Consider the following 20,541-nt stretch of genomic DNA (forward strand, 5'->3'; position numbering starts at 1 on the left):
CTATATTAATGCCGTTGTATAGCAGATAAAGCTCGTGGTTCATACGACGTCGATATTCACCGTCAACGCAGATTGGTCCGTAGCTTTTTCGAAGAATTTTTCTCTCAAACACCCCAAGCACTGTCTTATCTGCTTGCGCAAGTACCCAGGCTTCGGAACCATACATCAGCACCGGTAGTATCAGTGTTTTGTAAAGCGTTATTTTTGTTTGACGAGTTGTGGCTTTGTTTTTGAACTGCTTACTTAAGCCAATACAATTCTTCTTTTTATTTCACAACTGATGTCGTTTGTTGTGTTTACGGTGGTGCCGAGGTATACGAAGTCTTTTACTACCTCAAAATTATAGGAACCAACTTCAACAGTTGGTCCGATCACAATGGACGCATTCAACACCATCAACTTGGTCTTCTCGCCGTTTACCGCCTGACCCACTTTAGCAGATTCTCCTTCGACCTTCATAAAGGTAACGGTTACTTCTTTTACTTATCGTCCCTTGATGTCTATATCATCAGCATAAGAAAGTAACATATGACTATTGGTGTAGATTGTGTCACTTCTTTTGACGTTTGCCTCTCGTATAACCTTTTCTAGCAGAATGTTGAAAAGATCACACGAAAAGCTGTCTCCTTGCCTGAAACCTCTTTTAGTACAAAACTCTTCGGAGAGATTCTTTCCTATTTTAACTGAATATTTTGTGACAGTTAGAGTCATTTTACAAAGCCGAATGAGCTTTGCGGGGATACCAAATTCAGACATTGCTTGGAATACCTTTGAACGTAGCGGGCTGTCGAAGGCTGCTTTATAATCGACAAAAAGGTGGTAGGTGTCGATCTGCATCTCTTGGGTCTTCTCAGGATTTGCCGCAGGGTAAATATATGGTCAATGGTGGACTTGTCAGGTCTAAAGCCGCATTGGTAGGGTCCAATTATTTCGTTGACCATCTCCTTTCTTATGGACGAGACACAGGATGCTCAGGTTCCAATCGTCGGGTACGCGTTCTTCCTGCCAGATGGAGGTTACTAGCTGATGTCACCTTATCAGTGTGTCGCCTCCGGTTTTAAACCGCTCGGCTGGTAGGCCATCTGCTACTGCTGCCTTATTATTCTGCAGCCGGTTTATTGCTTGGCCGGGTGGTATACACTCAATACCATCTTCTGGGATTGGATCTGTGGTATCTTCGTCGACTTCGCTACCATTGGATACCAACAGTTTGGAAAAATGCTCTTTCCATATCCTTAGCACACTATCTGTATCAGTTACCAGATTACCTTGCTGGTCTCTACAGGAGGATGTGCCAGTTCCAAAGCCATCAGTTTAAAGTTTCACTCTTTGGTAAAATTTTCGGACGCCATTCTGTCTCCTGTACATCTCGATTTGTTCACACTCTCGCTTTTCCATCTCTCTCTGTTTCCTGCGGAAAAGACGTTTCTCCTCTCTCCTTTTCTCCCGATACCTCTCTCGTGCGCTACATGTTGCTACTGATTGTTAAGTAGCCCTATATGCCGCATTTTTCTCTTTGGTTGCAGCACGACACTCCTGGTCATACCATGGATTCCTTGGTGGAGGTGTCTGGTATCCAAGTACTGATTTTGCGGCTGTTTGCATGGAGTGGGCAATGTTTTGCCATTGTCCTGATAAGTTATCGGGACGAGAAGTGCTTTGATTAAGCAGTTGGGCCAGTTGAGTGGAATATGCTGTGGCTATCTGTTGTGATTGCAGCTTACCGATGTCCAACTTCCGTGTTGTGTCTGTTAGCACTTTGTTTGCTACGTTTAATCTGGTACATACCTTTGCTGCAACAAGGTAGTGGTCCGAGTCTATGTTTGCACCTCGGAGCGATCGTACATCCAACACGCTTGATGCATGTCTTCCATCTATCACAACGTGATCAATTTGCTGGAGTGACATTAAATTATATAAAACTTTCTTCTCTAAGGGGCTTCTTCAATCCGCTTAAACAAAACACTACTTCTTTTATTTTCTGCCACATTTGCAGTTTGTAATTCGCAAATGATAAAAAATGTATAAAATCTTCATTACATAATACTTTATTTATAACATAATTCCAAAAAAAAAATAATGATTATCTTCAAATATTAAAAATCTTCTTTAGAAGTGTTCAAATATCTCAACGCATTACAAAGTTATTAACTTTCCATGAAAATAACGGATTTCCACGAGCTTGGCAACTCTTACAGTTGCCTACCAGGTCCGGTACTTTTCAGCTTTATCACTGCGAATTTTAATAATTTTAATCATGGCTTTCAATAGATGGCACTATCCCCTTGACATTGCCAGTGTTGTCGTTTAATTTTTAAGATTTCCTTTATTAGATATTTAAATTTCGAGCATACTTTTAGGCGCAAACAAAAACGTTGCTACTTTCCTACTTTAATGGGCGGGCGGCAACTACTTAAAAATGCAATTACATATATTTGTATTTTAAAATACAAATAAAAAATAAAAAAAAATTATTGTATTCGTTAAGTTTTGAGATTGGGGTCCGACATTAGAAAAACAGCAGGTTCTGAAATGAAATATTTACATACTTATTATATGTACTTACCGCCATTCAACTCTCAGAGCACAAATTCAACGCCATCCGATTGTCTTAAACTAAAAGATTACCTTTAAATTATATAGATTTTCATCTTAAACCATAAAACCATTTCGTTACACCCTATTATGCCCTTTTCAAACCCAATAGATGTAGCTATGGCAAAGGTATGTACATATAAATGCGATTTAAAAAGTGGTCAACGCCATTGACGAGTTCGCGAAGAAAAAGTCATTGTAGCTTTCCATTTCGATGTGGGGGGTGGTCAGAAGACGAGCCTTCGCAGTAGTGGGACTTAATCACATTTCTATGGTAGACATTTTTGTTTTTGTATGGTGGCCAAAGGAAACCAAGGAAACCTACGCTTGTCAACTATACATGGATATTAACAATAATATCTCTATGTAAGTATGAAGGTATTATGACAAACACACACACACATCTTTACAACTGGACATTATGACGTAGGAATGAATATTTTTGTTAAGTCGGATAAAGCTCCAATGTGTGAGTTTGGTAGTGTGCGTTGTGTTAAGCAAAGGTAAATCACCCCTTGAAGTTGTCAAGAGTATGGGTATTTTTCTAGTTGTTGTAGTGACCAGAAAACAGAAACACAAACAACTCTAACCACAGCTATTAGGCGAATATAATGACTGTATCCTTTGGCTAATGGTTAGGTTGTTTGTTAGTTAGCTGGCTGGCTGGCTGAATGAGTGACTGGTCAAGACTATTGTTTTGTGTTAGCCAGCAAGGGCTAGCAGTATTAGTTTTAACGCCAACATGTCCTGAGCTCGTGCTAACCTAACGCTGCGTGTGTTACATTTGGGAAAATGTCATTTTATCGATTTTCATATTTGTTAAAGGAATAAAAAAATAATCGGAGCTCCCTCCTCTAACGCGTTGTTAATAATTTAAATAAAAGGAAAAGAATAAGCGAAAAAAAATACATTTATTAAATTGTGTTGCATTTGAACAAAATAATAAAATAAATAGTATATCTCTGTAAGGCCTATGAAGGACGACGTCCTTTACAATTCAAAACAAAAAAACAAATTATCGCTTTCACTTCTTCCCTGGTAGCCTTTGTTGGCCCAAACCAGAAGAAGTCAAACACCGCCAACAGAATCATCATCACCCCCTACCAAACGTGTCTACATGAGCATGCTGGGATTTGTGTATTTAGTCCTGATACTAGGTTGGATATTGATTGTCCTGTTTTTAAAGTGCAAAAAATCTATAACGCCCCACATTGGATTAAGCGACAACTATACAGACGCTGCCATTGGTATGTTTTCCTTTCGGTTACCGTAACTGTTACTGCCAAAGCTTATGAATAATTAATGTCCTTTGAATCGAATGACATGATGAGTGGCCGATTATGGCGGCATTTAACCTAGTTTAGGGTTATTTTTTCCAACGAATTTCCATTTCAAATGGGGGCTTTGTGTCCATTGGGCATTTGATAAAGTGAATTATTTATTAAACGACGTGGATAATTATCTAAAACGCTGCATATTGCATAAATTCATGGATGTAATTTACCAAATCATGTCTGGATAAGTATAAGTAAATTATCCACCAACGTGGATAAATTATCCACCAATGTGGAAAAGTTATGTACCGTAGTTTTATCTACAAAAGTGAATAATTTATCTACAATCGCGGATAGATTTATCCACAAACGTGGATAGATTTATCCACAAACGTGGATAATTTTATCCAAAAACGTGGATAATTTTATCCACAAACCTGGATAATTTTATCCACAAACGTGTGGATAACTTTATCCACAAACGTGGATAAATTTATCCACAAAAGTTGATAAGTTTATCCACAAACGTGAATATTATTTAAAAAGGGTGATAATTTTATCCACAATGTGAACCACAAACGTAGATAATTTTATCCACAAACGTGGATAATTTTATTTACAAACGTAAACAAAAAAAGCATTATTCCACAACATCCCATACGTGACAAGGGAGACTTCTCTCATATCAATGAGTGCACCCCGATTCATATTTAGCTCCATGATATGGGACCTACTGTTTATCGCCGAGTCCAAACGGCGTGTCTTAAGACACCACTTATGGAGAAGTTTTTCAAAGCTGAAATACTCATAAAATGTCGCCAACATTACTGAGGGGTATTTTGCCACCGTTGAAAAATGTTTGATTTTGCCTGGCCGGGGAATCGAACCCCCGACCTTCTGCGTGCAAGACGGGCGTGCATACCATTGCACCACGGTGGCACCCGTGGATAATTTTATTTACAAACGTGGATAATTTTATCCACAAACGTGGATAATTTTATTTACAAACATGGATAATTTTATCCAAAAACGTGGATAATTTTATGCACAAACGTGGATAATTATACCCTCAGCCTTTAGGCTAAAGAGGGTATTTACACTTTGATACGACCAAAAATGTGCCTCATCGAAATAATGGTTTTAGACCCCAAGTATGTTTGTACGATATCCGTTTCAGACAATTTTGAGTAGATCTAGCAATGTCCGTCCGTCTGTCTGTCTGTCTGTCGGTCTGTCTGGCTGGCTGGAGCGCACAATAACGCTCGAACGGATCAATCGATTCGGTTCAAATTTTGGGTATCGAAATATTTTGTCCAGATTCGATTTAAGTTCGAAGATGGGCCATATAGGTCCACTCCTTCAGGTACCTCCCCCACAAATGTTCAAAAATTTTCGCAAAACTTGTGCACACAATAACTCTTGTAGGGAATAACCGATTTGGTCCATACTTTGCACATCGTGTAATTTCTACCAAACTTAGATTAGGTTCCTATATGGACTCAATCGGTCCACTCCTTCGGGTACCTCCCACACAAAATTTCGGAAAAGTTCAGTTTAGGACCTGGTCTCGAATCGCTATGATTTTTGTTTACGCAAGTTGTATTCGCTGTCCTCTATACGACGCTGTAAGTTTCATTAGGGGCAAGTCCATACTTCCTGAGAAAATAGCCTGAAAGTTACAAAAAACCCTATGACACCGTGTGTAGTGGTTGCAGCGGTCCACTCCTTCCGGTACCTCCCCCACAGAAGTTCGAAATGTTCGGAAAATTTGAGCGTACGATAACTCTTGAAGGGAGTATCCGAGTTGGTCCATACTTTGCACATTATGAAATTTCTACCAGACTTAGATGAGGTTCCAATATGGACTCAATCGGTAAACTCATTCGAGTACCTCCCACACAAAATTTCGGAAAAGTTCAGTTTAGGACCTGCTCTCGAATCGCCTTGGTTTTTGTTGTACCATCTTGTATTCACTGTCCCCTATACGAAGGTACAAGTTTCCTCAAGGGCAAGTCCATACTTCCTGAATAAATAGCCTGAAAGTTGAAAAACAAACCCTATGACACCATGTTTATGGGTGGAAGCGCAAAATAATTCTCGAACGGAAATGCCGGTTCCGGCCAAAATTTGGCCTTCGTAATATTGTTTCCAAACTTAGTTCAAGTTCGTAGATAAGCCATATCGGTCCACTCCTTTAGGTACCTACCCCACAAAAGTTCAAAAATATTCGGAAAAAATCTGGGCACGATAACTCTTGATGGGAGTGACCGATTTGGTCCATACTTTACACATTCTCATAATATCTACCAGATATAGATCAGTAGTGGGATTCTGTAACACATTTTTGCTGTTACCGACAAAAATCGGTAAAATTAAATCGCAAAATTATGACTAAAAACATAAAGAAAAGTTGGCATCACTGTTTGTGTCGGTAGAGGCTAGCGACTACTTTTTATTCATCGTTAACTTACCGAAAAATTTCGTTAATTATCGAAATTATCAGCATTTTAATTTTACCGACAATTATCGATAACAGCAAAAATGAGTTACAGAATCCCACTACAGGTTCGAATATGGACTATATTTGTCCACTCCATCCCGTACCACACACACAACATTTTGGATAAGTTCACTTTAAGACCTGCTATTGAATCACTTTGATTTTTGTTGAAGCAACTTACATTCGCTGCCTCAATTACGATGGTAAAAGTTGTTTCAGGGGCAAGTCCATACTTCTTGAGAAAACAGCCCGAAGGGTGTAAAAACCCCCTATGGCACCCCCATGGTCTATGTCTGTCCATACCTTTAAGTACCTTTTCAGCAAAATTTTTGAACTTTAATCCTAATCAACATTTTTGTCGGTTCATACGAGACCAAAAATTTTGAAACCCCCTAAATACATAAGTTTTTTGTGAAAAAAGTGTTTCAATTTGCACAGGCTGAGGGTATATCTCTGTCGGCAAAGCCGACTGGTACTTTTTTACTTGTTTTATTTACAAACGTGGATAATTTTATCTACAAACGTGGATAATTTTATTTACAAACGTGGATAATTTTATCCAAAAACGTGGATAATTTTATCCAAAAACGTGGATAATTTTATACAAAAACGTGGATAATTTTATCCAAAAACGTGGATAATTTTATCCACAAACGTGGATAATTTATCTACAATCGCGGATAGATTTATCCACAATCGCGGATAGATTTATCCACAAACGCGGATAGATTTATCTACAAACGTGGATAATTTCACCCACAAACGTGGATCATGTAATCCACAAACGTGGGTAATTTTATCCAAAAACGTGGATAATTTTATCCACAAACGTGGATAATTTTATTTACAAACATGGATAATTTTATCCAAAAACGTGGATAATTTTATCCAAAAACGTGGATAATTTTATCCAAAAACGTGGATAATTTTATCCACAAACGTGGATAATTTTATTTACAAACATGGATAATTTTATCCAAAAACGTGGATAATTTTATACAAAAACGTGGATAATTTTATGCACAAACGTGGATAATTTTATTTACAAACGTGGATAATTTTATCCACAAACGTGGATAATTTTATCCAAAAACGTGGATAATTTTACCCAAAAACGTGGATAATTTTATCCAAAAACGTGGATAATTTTATCCAAAAACGTGGATAATTTTATCCACAAACGTGGATAATTTTATTTACAAACATGGATAATTTTATCCAAAAACGTGGATAATTTTATACAAAAACGTGGATAATTTTATGCACAAACGTGGATAATTTTATTTACAAACGTGGATAATTTTATCTACAAACGTGGATAATTTTATTTACAAACGTGGATAATTTTATCCACAAACGTGGATAATTTTATCCGCAATCATGGATAATTTTAACCACAAACGTGGACAATTTTATCCACAAACGTGGATAATTTTATTTACAAACGTGGATAATTTTATCCACGAATGTGGATAATTTTATCTACAAACGTGGGTAATTTTATCCACAAACGTGGATAATTTTATCCACGAATGTGGATAATTTTATCCACAAATGTGGATAATTTTATCTACAAACGTGGATAATTTTATCTCCAAACGTGGATAATTTTATCTACAAACGTGGATAATTTTATCCAAAAACGTGGATAATTTTATCCACCAACGTGGATAAGTTATGCAAACGGGGTAAGTTATCCACCAACGTGGATATGTTATCCACTAGCGTTGATATGGTATCATCAATGTGGATAACTTGTCTACAAATCGTCGGTGTCATGCTTAAGTGTTCCATACGCCATTTGCCTGATTCGAGGAAAACTCAAGTTAATGTTTAAGGTCATACAGGATAAAAATGGTGCAATAATCCAATACTTTAAGAGCTCGATTCTACTTAACTAAACTCTTAGAATATATCAGTAGTTTATTTTAATCAGATATCTGTGATAGTCTAGAAGTTATGGCCAATTTTTATAATTGCAAAAAGTTGCTGAATTGTTCCATGGAATCTTTTTTTCATGTTTTTGGTAGTTTGTGTCACATGGAACAAGTTTTGTCACATTTCAACCAAAACACTTTTTATCAATCGTGTTCCACCTCCCTTATATGAAGTGCTACTGTTGAGTTTAAAAATCAGGACTTTAAATGAAACATTAATTTTTCTCATATAAATATAATTAGGACCATTATTATAGGTTTCCTTAACATTTATTTAAGGGATTTCCTCCACTTATCACTATTTTTTTGTGGTAAAAATTTCGATCGGACAAAACAGATTGATGTTTAGCATTTTTAAGGTAACATTAAACATTTAAACGCGATTTTCTTATAATACCATTTTTGTAGTCGGTGTCCACACTAGCTTCAAGTCGTATGGACGTTTTGCGTATATTTTTGTGGACTTACATCAAAATTTTGTCTTTAAACTAGGAATTTTTTGTTTAAACGATTGATAACTTTTCGTTTTCATATCACAATATTCAAAAATATTTGGATTTAGAAACTATTATTCTTCAGTTTTTAAACCAAGTCCTTTAAACCAATTTGTTCCATACACCACATTTTTCCATAACTTGGCAAAAATGGCCAATTTTTTGTTCCAAACGCCATCATTTTTGGTGCGGAACAATTCGTTTTTGTCTCTTTTTGTTCCATACGCCAATCGACATGGATATGGAACTAAAAAGTTCAAAGTTGTTTTGTTCCATACGCCAGGCTTAATGGATATGGAACAAAACGACAAGATTTTTTGGGTCACAAGGCGGATATGGAACATACTGGCATCCGAATATCTCAGAAACTATAAGAGATAGAAAAAAACCGACCAAAGGTACCTTTATCTCAAAATGTCAAAAATGGCGTATGGAACACTTAAGCATGACACCTACGAAATATGAATAACCTATTTACTAACCTGGATATTTTATCAAATGTAAAATGTTATCTATTAATTTGGATAAATTCTCCGATTGTGGACGTATTGTTATTATACATTTTTCCTATGTATTAATAGTGTTGTACCTGTTGCGGATAATTTTTAAAGGCTTATACTAACTAATTTTTATGCTAATAAGTCTATTGTTTAAACACTCTATTTTGATTATCCTCAGATCAACGAAGCCCTTCAGTCCATGTCATACAGCTGCACAGAGATGATTTGGATCAAGAAGAACAGATAATGGAATCATATCATCAGCGTAGCAATAGCCTAAGGAGACATTCACAACGTATACCCCTGTCGGCGGTAGATGAACGAAATATTGTGACCACCTATCCCACAGATGCTATAATAAATCCTGCCTATACCCATGATGAGGACTATGTTATTAATGGTAAGTGCCAAAGGATATTTAGTCCGCGTGTAAAGGGAGAACGATAAAGCGAGTGAATACTATTCTCATTAATAGTTATAGTTATTAACAAATATTCCTTCCCTTTTTCAGCAGCACCACCACCCTCTTACGATGAGGTCATGCGTCAACCGAATGTTTATCCCAAAGTCCACAGCAAAAGTAGTGAAGCGAATATTTAATGAGAATGCAATTGGACAAAAACAAATGTTTGTTTTGATTTTAACAAAACACAACAATTACAACAACAACCTTAAACTGTGATTCAATATAGCCTTGGAGAGGGAAATTTAAATGAAAAAAAGGAAAAGAAATTCGTAGAAAAGAAGAAATAATATTGATCACTTCGTGTGGAGAAACGAAAATAATAAGGGGACAAATGTTTGTATGTACGGAAATTATGTGGAATTTGATTTTTTTTAATATTAAACTTTTGTACATAGACAAATTTCAATATAAGTGATTTGTATTTTTACTAATAAAAAAAACTTGTAAAAAATATTTTTGGAATAACAAATTTTGGTTTTTAATTAGAAAATATTGGGTGACGTAGGGGATGGAAGATACCAAGGAACGGTCCTGACCGGTTTTAACATGGCAAAGCCCAAGATTTATCTTGGTCCCTCTTTCATCTCAAGTGGACACTGACCTCCCCGTGATGTCACCTGGGGAACTGCCTTTAACATCCGTTAAAGGTAGTGAGTTAACATGTGCCGCGCGCTCACTCATAAGAACGTTAAAAACTTGGGTTTAGGCGTCGGGTTAGTAACCCTCCCTAGAAAAAACAGCCTTCTATGTAAAAACGAAAGAAAAGAAAAACAAACCCCTCAAAAGTTGACGAACCCCGCAAACGTTTTAAGGACCATGATCTGCGAATCTGCACCTGGAATGTTCGCACTCTTTATAGAGAAGGTGCAGTCTTCGCATTGGCAGACGTACTTGAAAAGTACAAGGCCGATATTACTGCCATAGAGGAAATACGATGGAACGGGAAAGGCGTCACAACAACACCTAAAGGTGACGCAATGTATTATAGCTGCCATGACGTAAAGCATGAGTTTGGTTGCGGATTCGTAGTTAGTCGGAGACTAAAACATCTGGTATCCAACTTCACCCCAGTGAATGAAAGACTGCTGCAATTCGAATAATTTTTATTTTATTTTATTTTAATGCCAAAATTTTAAAGGAGAATATCTTTGGCCCAACAGTCGGGAAATTCAGTCTCCACAGTGAAACATCTGACAATGGTTTGAGGCTGATAGACTTTGCAGCTGCAAGAAACATGGTAGTTAGCAGTACCAGATTTAATCATCTCGATATTCATAAGGGCACCTGTCTGTCTCCAGATCAAAGAACACGTAATCAAATTGATCATGTTGTGATAGATGGAAGACATTCATTCATCTACGATCGTTCCGAGGCGCAAACATTGATTCGGACCACTACCTTGTTGCAGCAAAGGTACGTACCCCTCTAAACGTTGCAAATAAAGCACGAACAGACACAACGCGAAAGTTGGACATCGACAGGCTGCAAACACAGCAGATAGCCACAGCATATTCCACTCAACTAGCACAATTGCTTAACGCGAGCACTCCTCGTCCCGATAACATATCAGGACAATGGCAAAGCATTGCCCACTCCATGCAAACAGCCGCAAAATCCATACTTGGATTCCAGAGACCTCCACAAAGGAATTCATGGTATGACCAGAAGTGTCGTGCTGCTACCGAAGAGAAAAATGCGGCATATAGAGCTACTTTACAATCAGTAGCAACGCGCAGCGCACGAGAGAGATATCGGGAGAAAAGGAGAGAAGAGAAACATCTTTTCTGCAAGAAAAAGAGAGAAATGGAAAAGCGGGAGTGTGAAAAAATCGAGATGTACAGGAGCCAGAATGAAGTCCGAAAATTCTACCAAAGTGTGAAACATCAAACAGATGGCTTTGGTACAGCCACATCCTCCTGTAGAGACCAGCAAGGTAATCTGGTAACAGATACAGATAGCGTGCTCAGGATATGGAAGGAACATTTCTCCAATCTGCTGGTATCCAATAGTAGCGAAGACGATGATACCACAGATCCAATACCAGAAGATGGTATATAATGTATACCGCCCGGCCAAGATGAGGTAAAAACAGCAATCAACCGGCTGAAGAATAACAAAGCAGCAGGAGCCGATGGCTTACCAGCCGAGCTGTTTAAAACCGTAGGCGACGCGCTGATAAGGTGTATGCATCAGCTAGTTAGCACCATCTGGCAGGAAGAACGCGCACCCGGCGATTGGAACCTGAGCATCCTGTGTCCCGTCCACAAGAAAGGAGATAAGACTGTATGCTTTAACTATAGGGACATAAGTCTTCTCCCTATTGGCTATAAGATAGTGTCAGGGATATTGTGCGAACGACTAAAGCCAATGGTCAACGAAATAATTGGACCATACCAATGTGGCTTTAGACCTGGCAAGTTTACCATTGACCAGATATCTACCCTGCGGCAAATCCTAGAGAAGACCCAAAAGATGCAGATCGACATATATCACCTTTTTGTCGATTATAAAGCAGCATTCGACAGTCCCCTCCCATTAAAGGTATTCCATGCAATGTCTAAATTTGGTATCCCCGCAAATCTCATCCGGCTTTGTAAGATGACTTTAACTGATACTAGGTCCTCAGTTAAAATTGGAAAGAACCTCTCCGAAGAATTTTGTACCAAAAGAGGTTTCAGACAAGGAGACAGCCTTTCGTGTGACTTATTCAACATTTTGCTGGAAAAGGTAATACGAGATGGAAATGTCAAAAGAAATGGCACAATTTACACCAATAGCCACATGTTACTTGCCTATGCTGATGACATAGACATCATGGGACGATCAGTAAAGGAAGTAACTGATACCTTTAGGAAGGTCGAAGCAGAATCTGTGAAAGTGGGTCTGGCGGTAAACGGCGAAAAGACCAAATTGATGGTGTCGACGCGCAAAGCGTCCACTGTGGAAGTTGGTACCTACAATTTTGAGGTAGTTAAAGACTTCGTCTACCTCGGCACTGCCATAAACACAACAAACAACATTAGTTGTGAAATAAGAAGAAGAATTGTATTGGCCAACAGATGCTACTATGGTTTAAGTAAGCAATTTAAAAACAAAGCCACAACTCGTAACTCGTCAAACCAAAATAATGCTTTCAAAAACACAGATACTACCCGTGCTGATGTATGGTTCCGAAGCCTGGGTACTTGCGCAAGCAGATAAGGCAGTGATTGATGTGTTTGAGAAGAAAATTCTTCGAAAGATCTACGGGCCGATTTGCGTTTAAGGTGAATATCGACGTCGTATGAACCACGAGCTATATCAGCTATACAAAGACATGAATATAGTTAAACGTATCGAGATGCAACAATTGCTTTGGCTAGGCCATATCATAAGAATGAATGATGATGAACCCGCTAAAAAGGCGTATGAATAGATGCCACATGGCGGTGCACGCAGAATCGGCAGGCCTAAGCTTCGATGGAGCATACAAGTGGATGAAGAAATGAAAAGGCGACGGTATTCCAAAAAGTCAAGCGAAAAACAGAGAGGAATGGAGATCTTTTCTTAGTTCGGTCTATGGAACAAATGTTCTGTAAGTAATTAGAAATATATAGTCTGATCCAGAACTGCAAGAATCTACTAATTTTTACTATTTTTTATACCCTCAGCCTTTAGGCTAAGGAGGGTATATACACTTTGATACGATGAAAATGTGCCTCACCGAAATAATGGTTTTAGACCCCAAGTATGTTTGGACGAAATGTGTTTCAGACAATTTGGAGTCTATCTAGCCATGTCCGTCCGTCTGTCTGTCTGTCCTGCTGGCTGGAGCGCACGATAACTCTCGAACGGATGAACCCATTCGGTTCAAATTTTGGCTTTCGTAATATTTTTCCCAAACTTAGTTTAAGTTCGAAGATGGGCTATATCGGTCCACTCTTTCCGGTACCTCCCCCACAAAAGTTCGAAAATGTTCAGAAAGTTTGTGCGCCCGATAATTCTTGAAGGGAGTGACGGATTTGGTCCATACTTTGTACAGCGTAAACTTTCTACCAGAGTAATATGAAGTTCAAATATGGTCTCAATAGGTCCACCCCTTCGGGTACCTCCCACACAAAATTTCGGAAAAGTTCAGTTTAGGGCCATCTCTCGAATCGCTTTGATTTTTGTTTTAGCAACTTGTACTCACTGCCCTCCATACGACAGTACAAGTTCCATCGGGGGCAAGTCCACACTTCCTGAGAAATTAGCATGAAAGTTGCAAAAAAACCCCTATGACACCGTGTGAGGTGGTTGGAGCGCAAAATAACTCTCGAACGGATCTGGCGATTTGGTCCAAAATTTGGCCTTAGTAATATTTTGTCCAAACATAGTTTAAGTTTGAAGATAAGCCATAGCGGTCCACTCCTTCAGGTACCTCCCCCATAAAAGTTCAAAAATGTTCGAAAATTTGTTCGTACGGTAACTCTTGAAGGGATTGGCCGAATTGGTCCATACTTTGTATAGCGTAAACTTTCTACCAGAGTAATATGAGGTTCCAATATGGTCTCATTAGGTCCACTCCTACTCCTTCGGAAAAGTTCAGTTTAGGGCCATGTCTCGAATCACTTTAATTTTTGTTGAAGCAACTTGCATTCGCTGCCTCAATTACGATGGTAAACGTTTTTTCAGGGGCAAGTCCATATTTCTTGAGCAAACATCCCGAAGGGTGTAAAAACCCCCTATGGCACCATATGTAGTGGCTGAAGATCCACTTCCATAATGGTCAATGTAGATCCATCCCTTTTAGTATCTCCTCCGCAAAACTTTTGATCTCTAATCCTAATGAATATTTTTGTCGGTTCAAATTCCCAAAATTTTTAAAAACTCCGTTTTTTGGGAAAATTTTTTTTCAATATATATAGGCTGAGGGTATATCTCTGTCAGCAAAGCCGACTGATACTTTTTTACTTGTTTTAATTAGAAATATAGTAAATTAAGGCAAGTGCATTACTTTCACGTAGGGGATGAATGATACCAAGGAACGGTCTTGACCGGCTTTAACATGGCAAAGCCCAGGACTTATCTTGGGCTCAAGTGGACACTGACCTCCCCGTGGTGTCACCTGGGGAGCTGCCTTTAACGACCGTTAAAGAGCGCCTAGAGAGAGAATATGTCCGCTGCCCTGGCCATGACATTAAGATTGTTCTAGGAGATTTTAATGCTAAAATTGGAAGGGTAAATATATTCGGTCCCACGGTCGGCAAATTCAGCCTTCATGGGGTAACATCCGACAACGGAATGAGGCTGATTGATTTTGCAGCGGCAAAGAACATGGTAGTGAGCAGCACCAGATTCCCACACCTCGACATACACAAGGCTACGTGCATATCCCCGGATGGGAAAACAAAAAATCATATTGATCATGTTGTGATAGATGGAAGACACTCGTCCAGTGTGTTAGATGTCTGATCGATTCGGACCATTTCCTTGTAGCAGCCAAGGTACGCACTCGTCTTAATGTTGCGGCAAAAGTGCGATTTAACACAGGACGGAAGCTGGATGTCGAGAAGCTGCAAACACAACAGACAGCACAAGCCTACTCCGCTCAACTGACTCGCATGCTGGAAAACAGCACTCCTTGTCCCACTCCCTTCAGACTTCCGCAAAAACCATACTTGGGTACCAAAAACCTCCACCAAAAATGTATGGTACGATCAGGAGTGTCGTAAAGCTACAGAAGAAAAGAACGCGGCATGTAGAGCAACACTGCATTCAGTAGCAACACGAAGAACGAAAGAAACTTATCGGGGGAAGAGGAGAGAGGAGAAGCGTATTTTCACGAGAAAAAAGAAGGAGCAAGAAAAACGTGAGCGTGAGAAACTCGAGATGTTCAGGAGTCAGAATGAAGTCCGAAAATTTTACCAGAGTGTAAAACACCAGACTGAAGGATATGGTGCAGGCACATTCTCCTGCAAAGATGACCAAGGGACCAGATTCTGATACAGATAGCGTACTGAGGATCTGGAAGGAGCACTTTATGAAGCTTTTGGATCGAATATGGATGGCGATGAAGATACCCCGGAACCAATGGTAAATGACAATGTTGAATGTATACCACCTAGCCAAAGCGAGGTTACGACAGCCATTAATCGGCTGAAAAACAATAAGGCAGCAGGAGCTGATGGACTTCCCGCCGAATTGTTCAAGACCTGTGGCGAAATGCTGGTAAGGAGTATGCATCACCTAATTTGCGAAATTTGGCAGGAAGAAAGCATACCCAACGATTGGAACCTCAGCCTACTATGTCCCATACATAAGAAAGGAGACAAAACGGTTTGTGCAAATTACCGAGGTATAAGTCTCCTTCCCACCGCATATAAAGTGTTGTCGAGCATACTGTGTGAACGGTTAAAACCCATGGTCAATGAAATAATCGGGTCATACCAATGCGGTTTTAGACTTGGTAAGTCGACAATTGACCAAATCTTCACACTGCGCCAAATATTGGAGAAGACCCACGAAAGACAGATGGACACATACCACCTATTCGTCGACTATAAGGCCGCGTTCGACATCCCAATTAGAGCAAAGGTGTTTCAAGCCATGTCTGAGTTTGGCATCCCTGCAAAACTAATTCGACTATGCGATAAGACGAAGTTTATGCTATCAACACGCAAGTCGTCCAGTAGACTCGGACCAACTGTGGATGTTGATAATTATAAAATTGAGATAGTAAATGACTTTATCTACCTTGGCACCGCCATAAATAAAACCAACAATATAAGCCTTGAAATAAAGAGAAGAATAATATTGGCCAACAGATGCTACTTTGGTCTAAATAAACAGTTTAAAAGCAAAACCGCCTTACGTCAAACAAAACTTACACTTTACCGGACACTGATACCACCCGTTCTTATGTATGGATCTGAAGCATGGGTACTTGCGAAAGCAGATGAGGCAGAACTTGGTGTGTTTGAGAGAAAAATTCTTCGAAAGATTTATGGACCAATATGCGTTGAAGGTGAATACCGACGTCGTATGAACCACGAGCTATACCAGCCGACCGACATCGATATAGAAAAACGTATCGAACTACAACGATTGTGTTGGCTTGGCTATGTCAGCAGGATGGATAAAGATCCCCCCGCCAAAAAGGCATTTGAATACGAGCAACTCGACGGTATACGCCCCAAGGGAAGGCCAAAACTCCGATGGAAAGACCAAGTTGAAGAAGATATCACAAAACATGGCGTCCAAAATTGGAGAAGTAAGGTAAAAGATCGGTGCGTTTGAAAATCTATTCTTAGTTCGGCTTATGGAACAAGACGTTCTGTTTAGTATAAAAGACATCTAAGTAAGTAAGCATTACTTTCAAAACTAATTTGAGTTAGATTTTTTATATAAAGTGTTATCCTACTCGCAGACGACTGAATACGTATTTTTACTGACAATAAACAATTTGGGATTTGGAAGATAAAAGTTTTCTGCAGACCTATAAGTTTACATTATCCTTTGATTGTTCACCTTAGAGCCCTTTCTTTCCGAAGACCCCAAAGTATAGCTGATTCTATTTGGCACTACAAGATATAAAATCCACATTTCATTTTGTCATCAATTGTGATATTTATTATCATAGCTATTTTAGTGGATAAGTGTATGTATGCGTGTGAGTTTGTGTAAGTGTGTTAATGAATTATCCGAGTTTTAAATAGATTAGTGTATCAGTGTAAAAACAAAAATTGTGTTATGTTTAAGAAGTAAAAAAAGGAAAAATAGTAATCATAGGTATAAAAATAAATTACAAAATATTCTTAGCATATGGCACAGAACCGATTTAAGGTAATTTCGAATACAAATAATAAAACAAACTTATTTAAATAGGATATCTAAAATTACTCAGTATGTTTTTTAACTATTAATTTAAAATTAAAAAAAAAAAAAAAAACAACAATTATTTGGCTTAAGACCTAAGGTTAAGTTCTTTGTTAAATAATTTGAGTTTTTTTTTCTAAAAAAAATACTTTTGTTAATTTTAAATCTAAATATAATTTAAGTTAAGTTATTTTTAGTATTAATTGGTAAAGGGTACTTCAAAGAAATAAAGTACTATCACAAATAAGCAAAGGTCCCTCCATACATAAGAGTCCTTTGAACCACACTAATGGTCTAATATTGGTCAAATATCCCCCCCATCCATATTTCACTTTATAGACTAGTGGTGGCTTGCAGCTTTAAATAACGTGTTCCACCATTTTCCGTATCTGCCAGCCGTGCCAAATGTTCCGATGCCGCATAACATGTTGTGGCTGTTGGTGAACTGGAACGTCTATCACCATGCATAATATGATTGTTGTTATTATTATTGTGATTGACATTTTGTCGCAGCCGTGATGCAGCCCATATCAAGACCATAATCGAAGTAACCAAAATCCCCAATCCCAAGCCAGGCAAAAAACTTTTATTTAAGGAATTTAGAAATTCATAGGGATTTTCGGCATGCGTGGCATGGGGACCATCATCGAATCCACCATCGACGGTACGTTGCTGACTTGTGGACATGGTGTTAAATTTACGCGAATTAATGCTATAATCTACATTCAAACCATTGTTGGTATTCTGTTCCGCCACCACATCTGTGGATGCAGATCTATCGAATTTGGAGAGATCAGCATAGGGTCGCCTGGGTATGAATTGTCGATTTGATGGCAGCATACCACTGGTGCTCTCTTGTAGTTGTGTAATATTTGAACAGCCAACGGTCAAATCAGATTGTTCGTTATGTTCCTGGACCATTACCAAACAGAAGCGATAACTGTGAAAGAAAAAAACAACAACAACAAAATTAAAAAATTGAATAAAGTTGTACAAAAAATGTTTAACCTACAGAGGACCTTTTTAGAATGTCATCAACCTACAGAAGACATCTTCTTTTATCATTAGAAGGGACCCCCTTAGGATATGTTATATAGAAGGCACATTTAGGAGGTGTTCTATATACAGAATACAACTTTAGGAGGTCTTCAATATATACAAGAACCCTTTAGGGGGTGTTCTATCCATAGAATACACCTTTGAAAGGTCTACTATCCATACTATCCAGGAAGGTCTTCTATCGTTTGAAGACCCCCTTAGGAGGTCTTCTATTCATAAAAAACCTCTATAGGAGGACTTTCATCCACAGAAGACCCCTTTGGATGGTCGTTTGTCCATAAATACACCTTTGGGATGTCTTCAATCTATAGAAGGCCCCTTACGGAGGTCTTCTATCCATAGAAGAACCTTTTAGGAAATTTTCTATCCAAAGAAGAACCCTTTAGGAGGTCTTCTATCCACAGGAGACCCCTTTAGAAAGGTCTTCTATAAGTAGAAGATCCCTTTGAGAGGTCTTCTAGCCATAGAAGACCGCTTTGGGAGGTCTTCTATCCATAAAAGACCCCTTTGGGAGGTATTCTATCCACAGAAGACCTCTTTAAGAGGCCTTCCATCCATAGAAGACCCCTTTGAAAGGTTTTCTGTCCATAAAATACACCTTAAGGATGTCTTATATTAATAGAAGACCCGTTTGAGAAGTCTTCTATCCATAGAAGACCCTTTGGGAGGTCTTCTATCCATAGAAAACCCCTTTGGGAGGTCTTCTATCCACAGGAGACCCCTTTGGGAGGTCTTCTATCCATAGAAGGCCCTTTAGGAGGTCCTCTATCCACAGGAGACCCCTTTAGGAGATCTTCTATCCATAGAAGACCCGTTTGGGAGGTCTTCTATCCATTGAAGGCCCTTTAGGAGGTCCTCTATCCACAGGAGACCCCTTTAGGAGATCTTCAATCCATAGAAGACCCCTTTGGGATGTCTTCTATCGACAGAAGAGCCCTTTGGGAGGCCTTCTATCCATAGAAGACCACCTTGGGAGGTCTTCTATCCATAGAAGACCCCTTTGGGAGGTCTTCTATCCACAGGAGACCCCTTTAGGAGGTCTTCTATCCATAGAAGGCCCTTTAGGAGGTCCTCTATCCACAGGAGACCCCTTTAGGAGATCTTCAATCCATAGAAGACCCCTTTGGGAGGTCTTTTATCCACAGAAGAGCTCTTTAGGAGGCCTTCCATCCATAGAAGACCCCATTGAAAGGTTTTCTGTCCATAAAATACACCTTAAGGATGTCTCAGAAGACCCCTTTGAGAAGTCTTCTATCCATAGAAGACCCCTTTGAGAAGTCTTCTATGCATAGAAGTCCCCTTTGAGAAGTCTTCTATCCATAGAAGACCCCTTTGAGAAGTCTTATATCCCCAGGAGACCCCTTTAGGAGGTCTTCTATCCATAGAAGGCCCTTTAGGAGGTCCTATATCCACAGGAGACCCCTTTAGGAGATCTTCTATCCATAGAAGAACCCTTTAGGAGGTCTTCTATCCATAGAAGACCACATAGGGAGGTCTTCTATCCATAAAATATCCCCTTGGGAGGTCTTCTGTCCATAAAATGCACCTTTAGGATATCTTATATCTATAGAAGACCCCTTACGGAGGTCTTCTATCCAGATAAAACCCCCTTAAGTTTTCTTCCATCCATATAAAAATTCTTTAGGAAATGTTCTTTGTATAGAAGACTCCTTTAGGAGGCCTTTAACGTATAGAATACCTTTTTATGATGTCTTCAATCTATAAAAGGCCCCTTTAGGAGGTCTCCTATCCAAAGGAGACCCCTTTAGCAGGTCTTCTATCCACAGAAGACGCCTTTGGGAGGTCTTCTATCCATATAAGACCCCTTTGGGAGGTCTTCTATCCACAGAAGACGCCTTTGGGAGATCTCCAATCCATAG

General features: G+C 39.0%; 2 protein-coding genes across 5 annotated transcripts in view; one reads left to right on the plus strand and one right to left on the minus strand.

Moving 5' to 3' along the window:
• Nucleotides 1-3,306: 3,306 nt before the first annotated feature.
• Nucleotides 3,307-10,235, plus strand: LOC141406105 (uncharacterized). 2 transcript variants are annotated; one of them, XM_073991185.1, is made up of 3 exons: nt 3,307-3,842; nt 9,479-9,700; nt 9,812-10,235. In XM_073991185.1, the coding sequence occupies exons 1-3, from the start codon at nt 3,713-3,715 to the stop codon at nt 9,898-9,900; spliced, it is 441 nt and encodes a 146-aa protein (XP_073847286.1). In that variant the 5' UTR covers nt 3,307-3,712; the 3' UTR covers nt 9,901-10,235. The 2 variants fall into 2 exon arrangements, with proteins under 2 accessions (XP_073847286.1, XP_073847287.1); XM_073991186.1 differs by having other exon boundaries at nt 3,314-3,842; nt 9,815-10,235.
• Nucleotides 10,236-17,333: 7,098 nt separating this feature from the next.
• The window catches only part of Lrt (Leucine-rich tendon-specific protein), an 81,324-nt gene continuing 78,116 nt past the window's right edge, over nt 17,334-20,541 (minus strand). For all 3 annotated transcript variants that reach the window (XM_073992794.1, XM_073992797.1, XM_073992796.1), the window contains exon 7: nt 17,334-18,542. In XM_073992794.1, coding sequence (XP_073848895.1) covers nt 17,936-18,542 — 607 coding nt within the window. In that variant the 3' untranslated portion in view covers nt 17,334-17,935. The remainder of the gene's footprint in view (nt 18,543-20,541) is intronic.

Source organism: Musca autumnalis, unplaced genomic scaffold (genome assembly GCF_047663935.1).
Source record: "Musca autumnalis isolate F117 unplaced genomic scaffold, ASM4766393v1 scaffold_5, whole genome shotgun sequence".
Classification (NCBI taxonomy): domain Eukaryota; kingdom Metazoa; phylum Arthropoda; class Insecta; order Diptera; family Muscidae; genus Musca; species Musca autumnalis.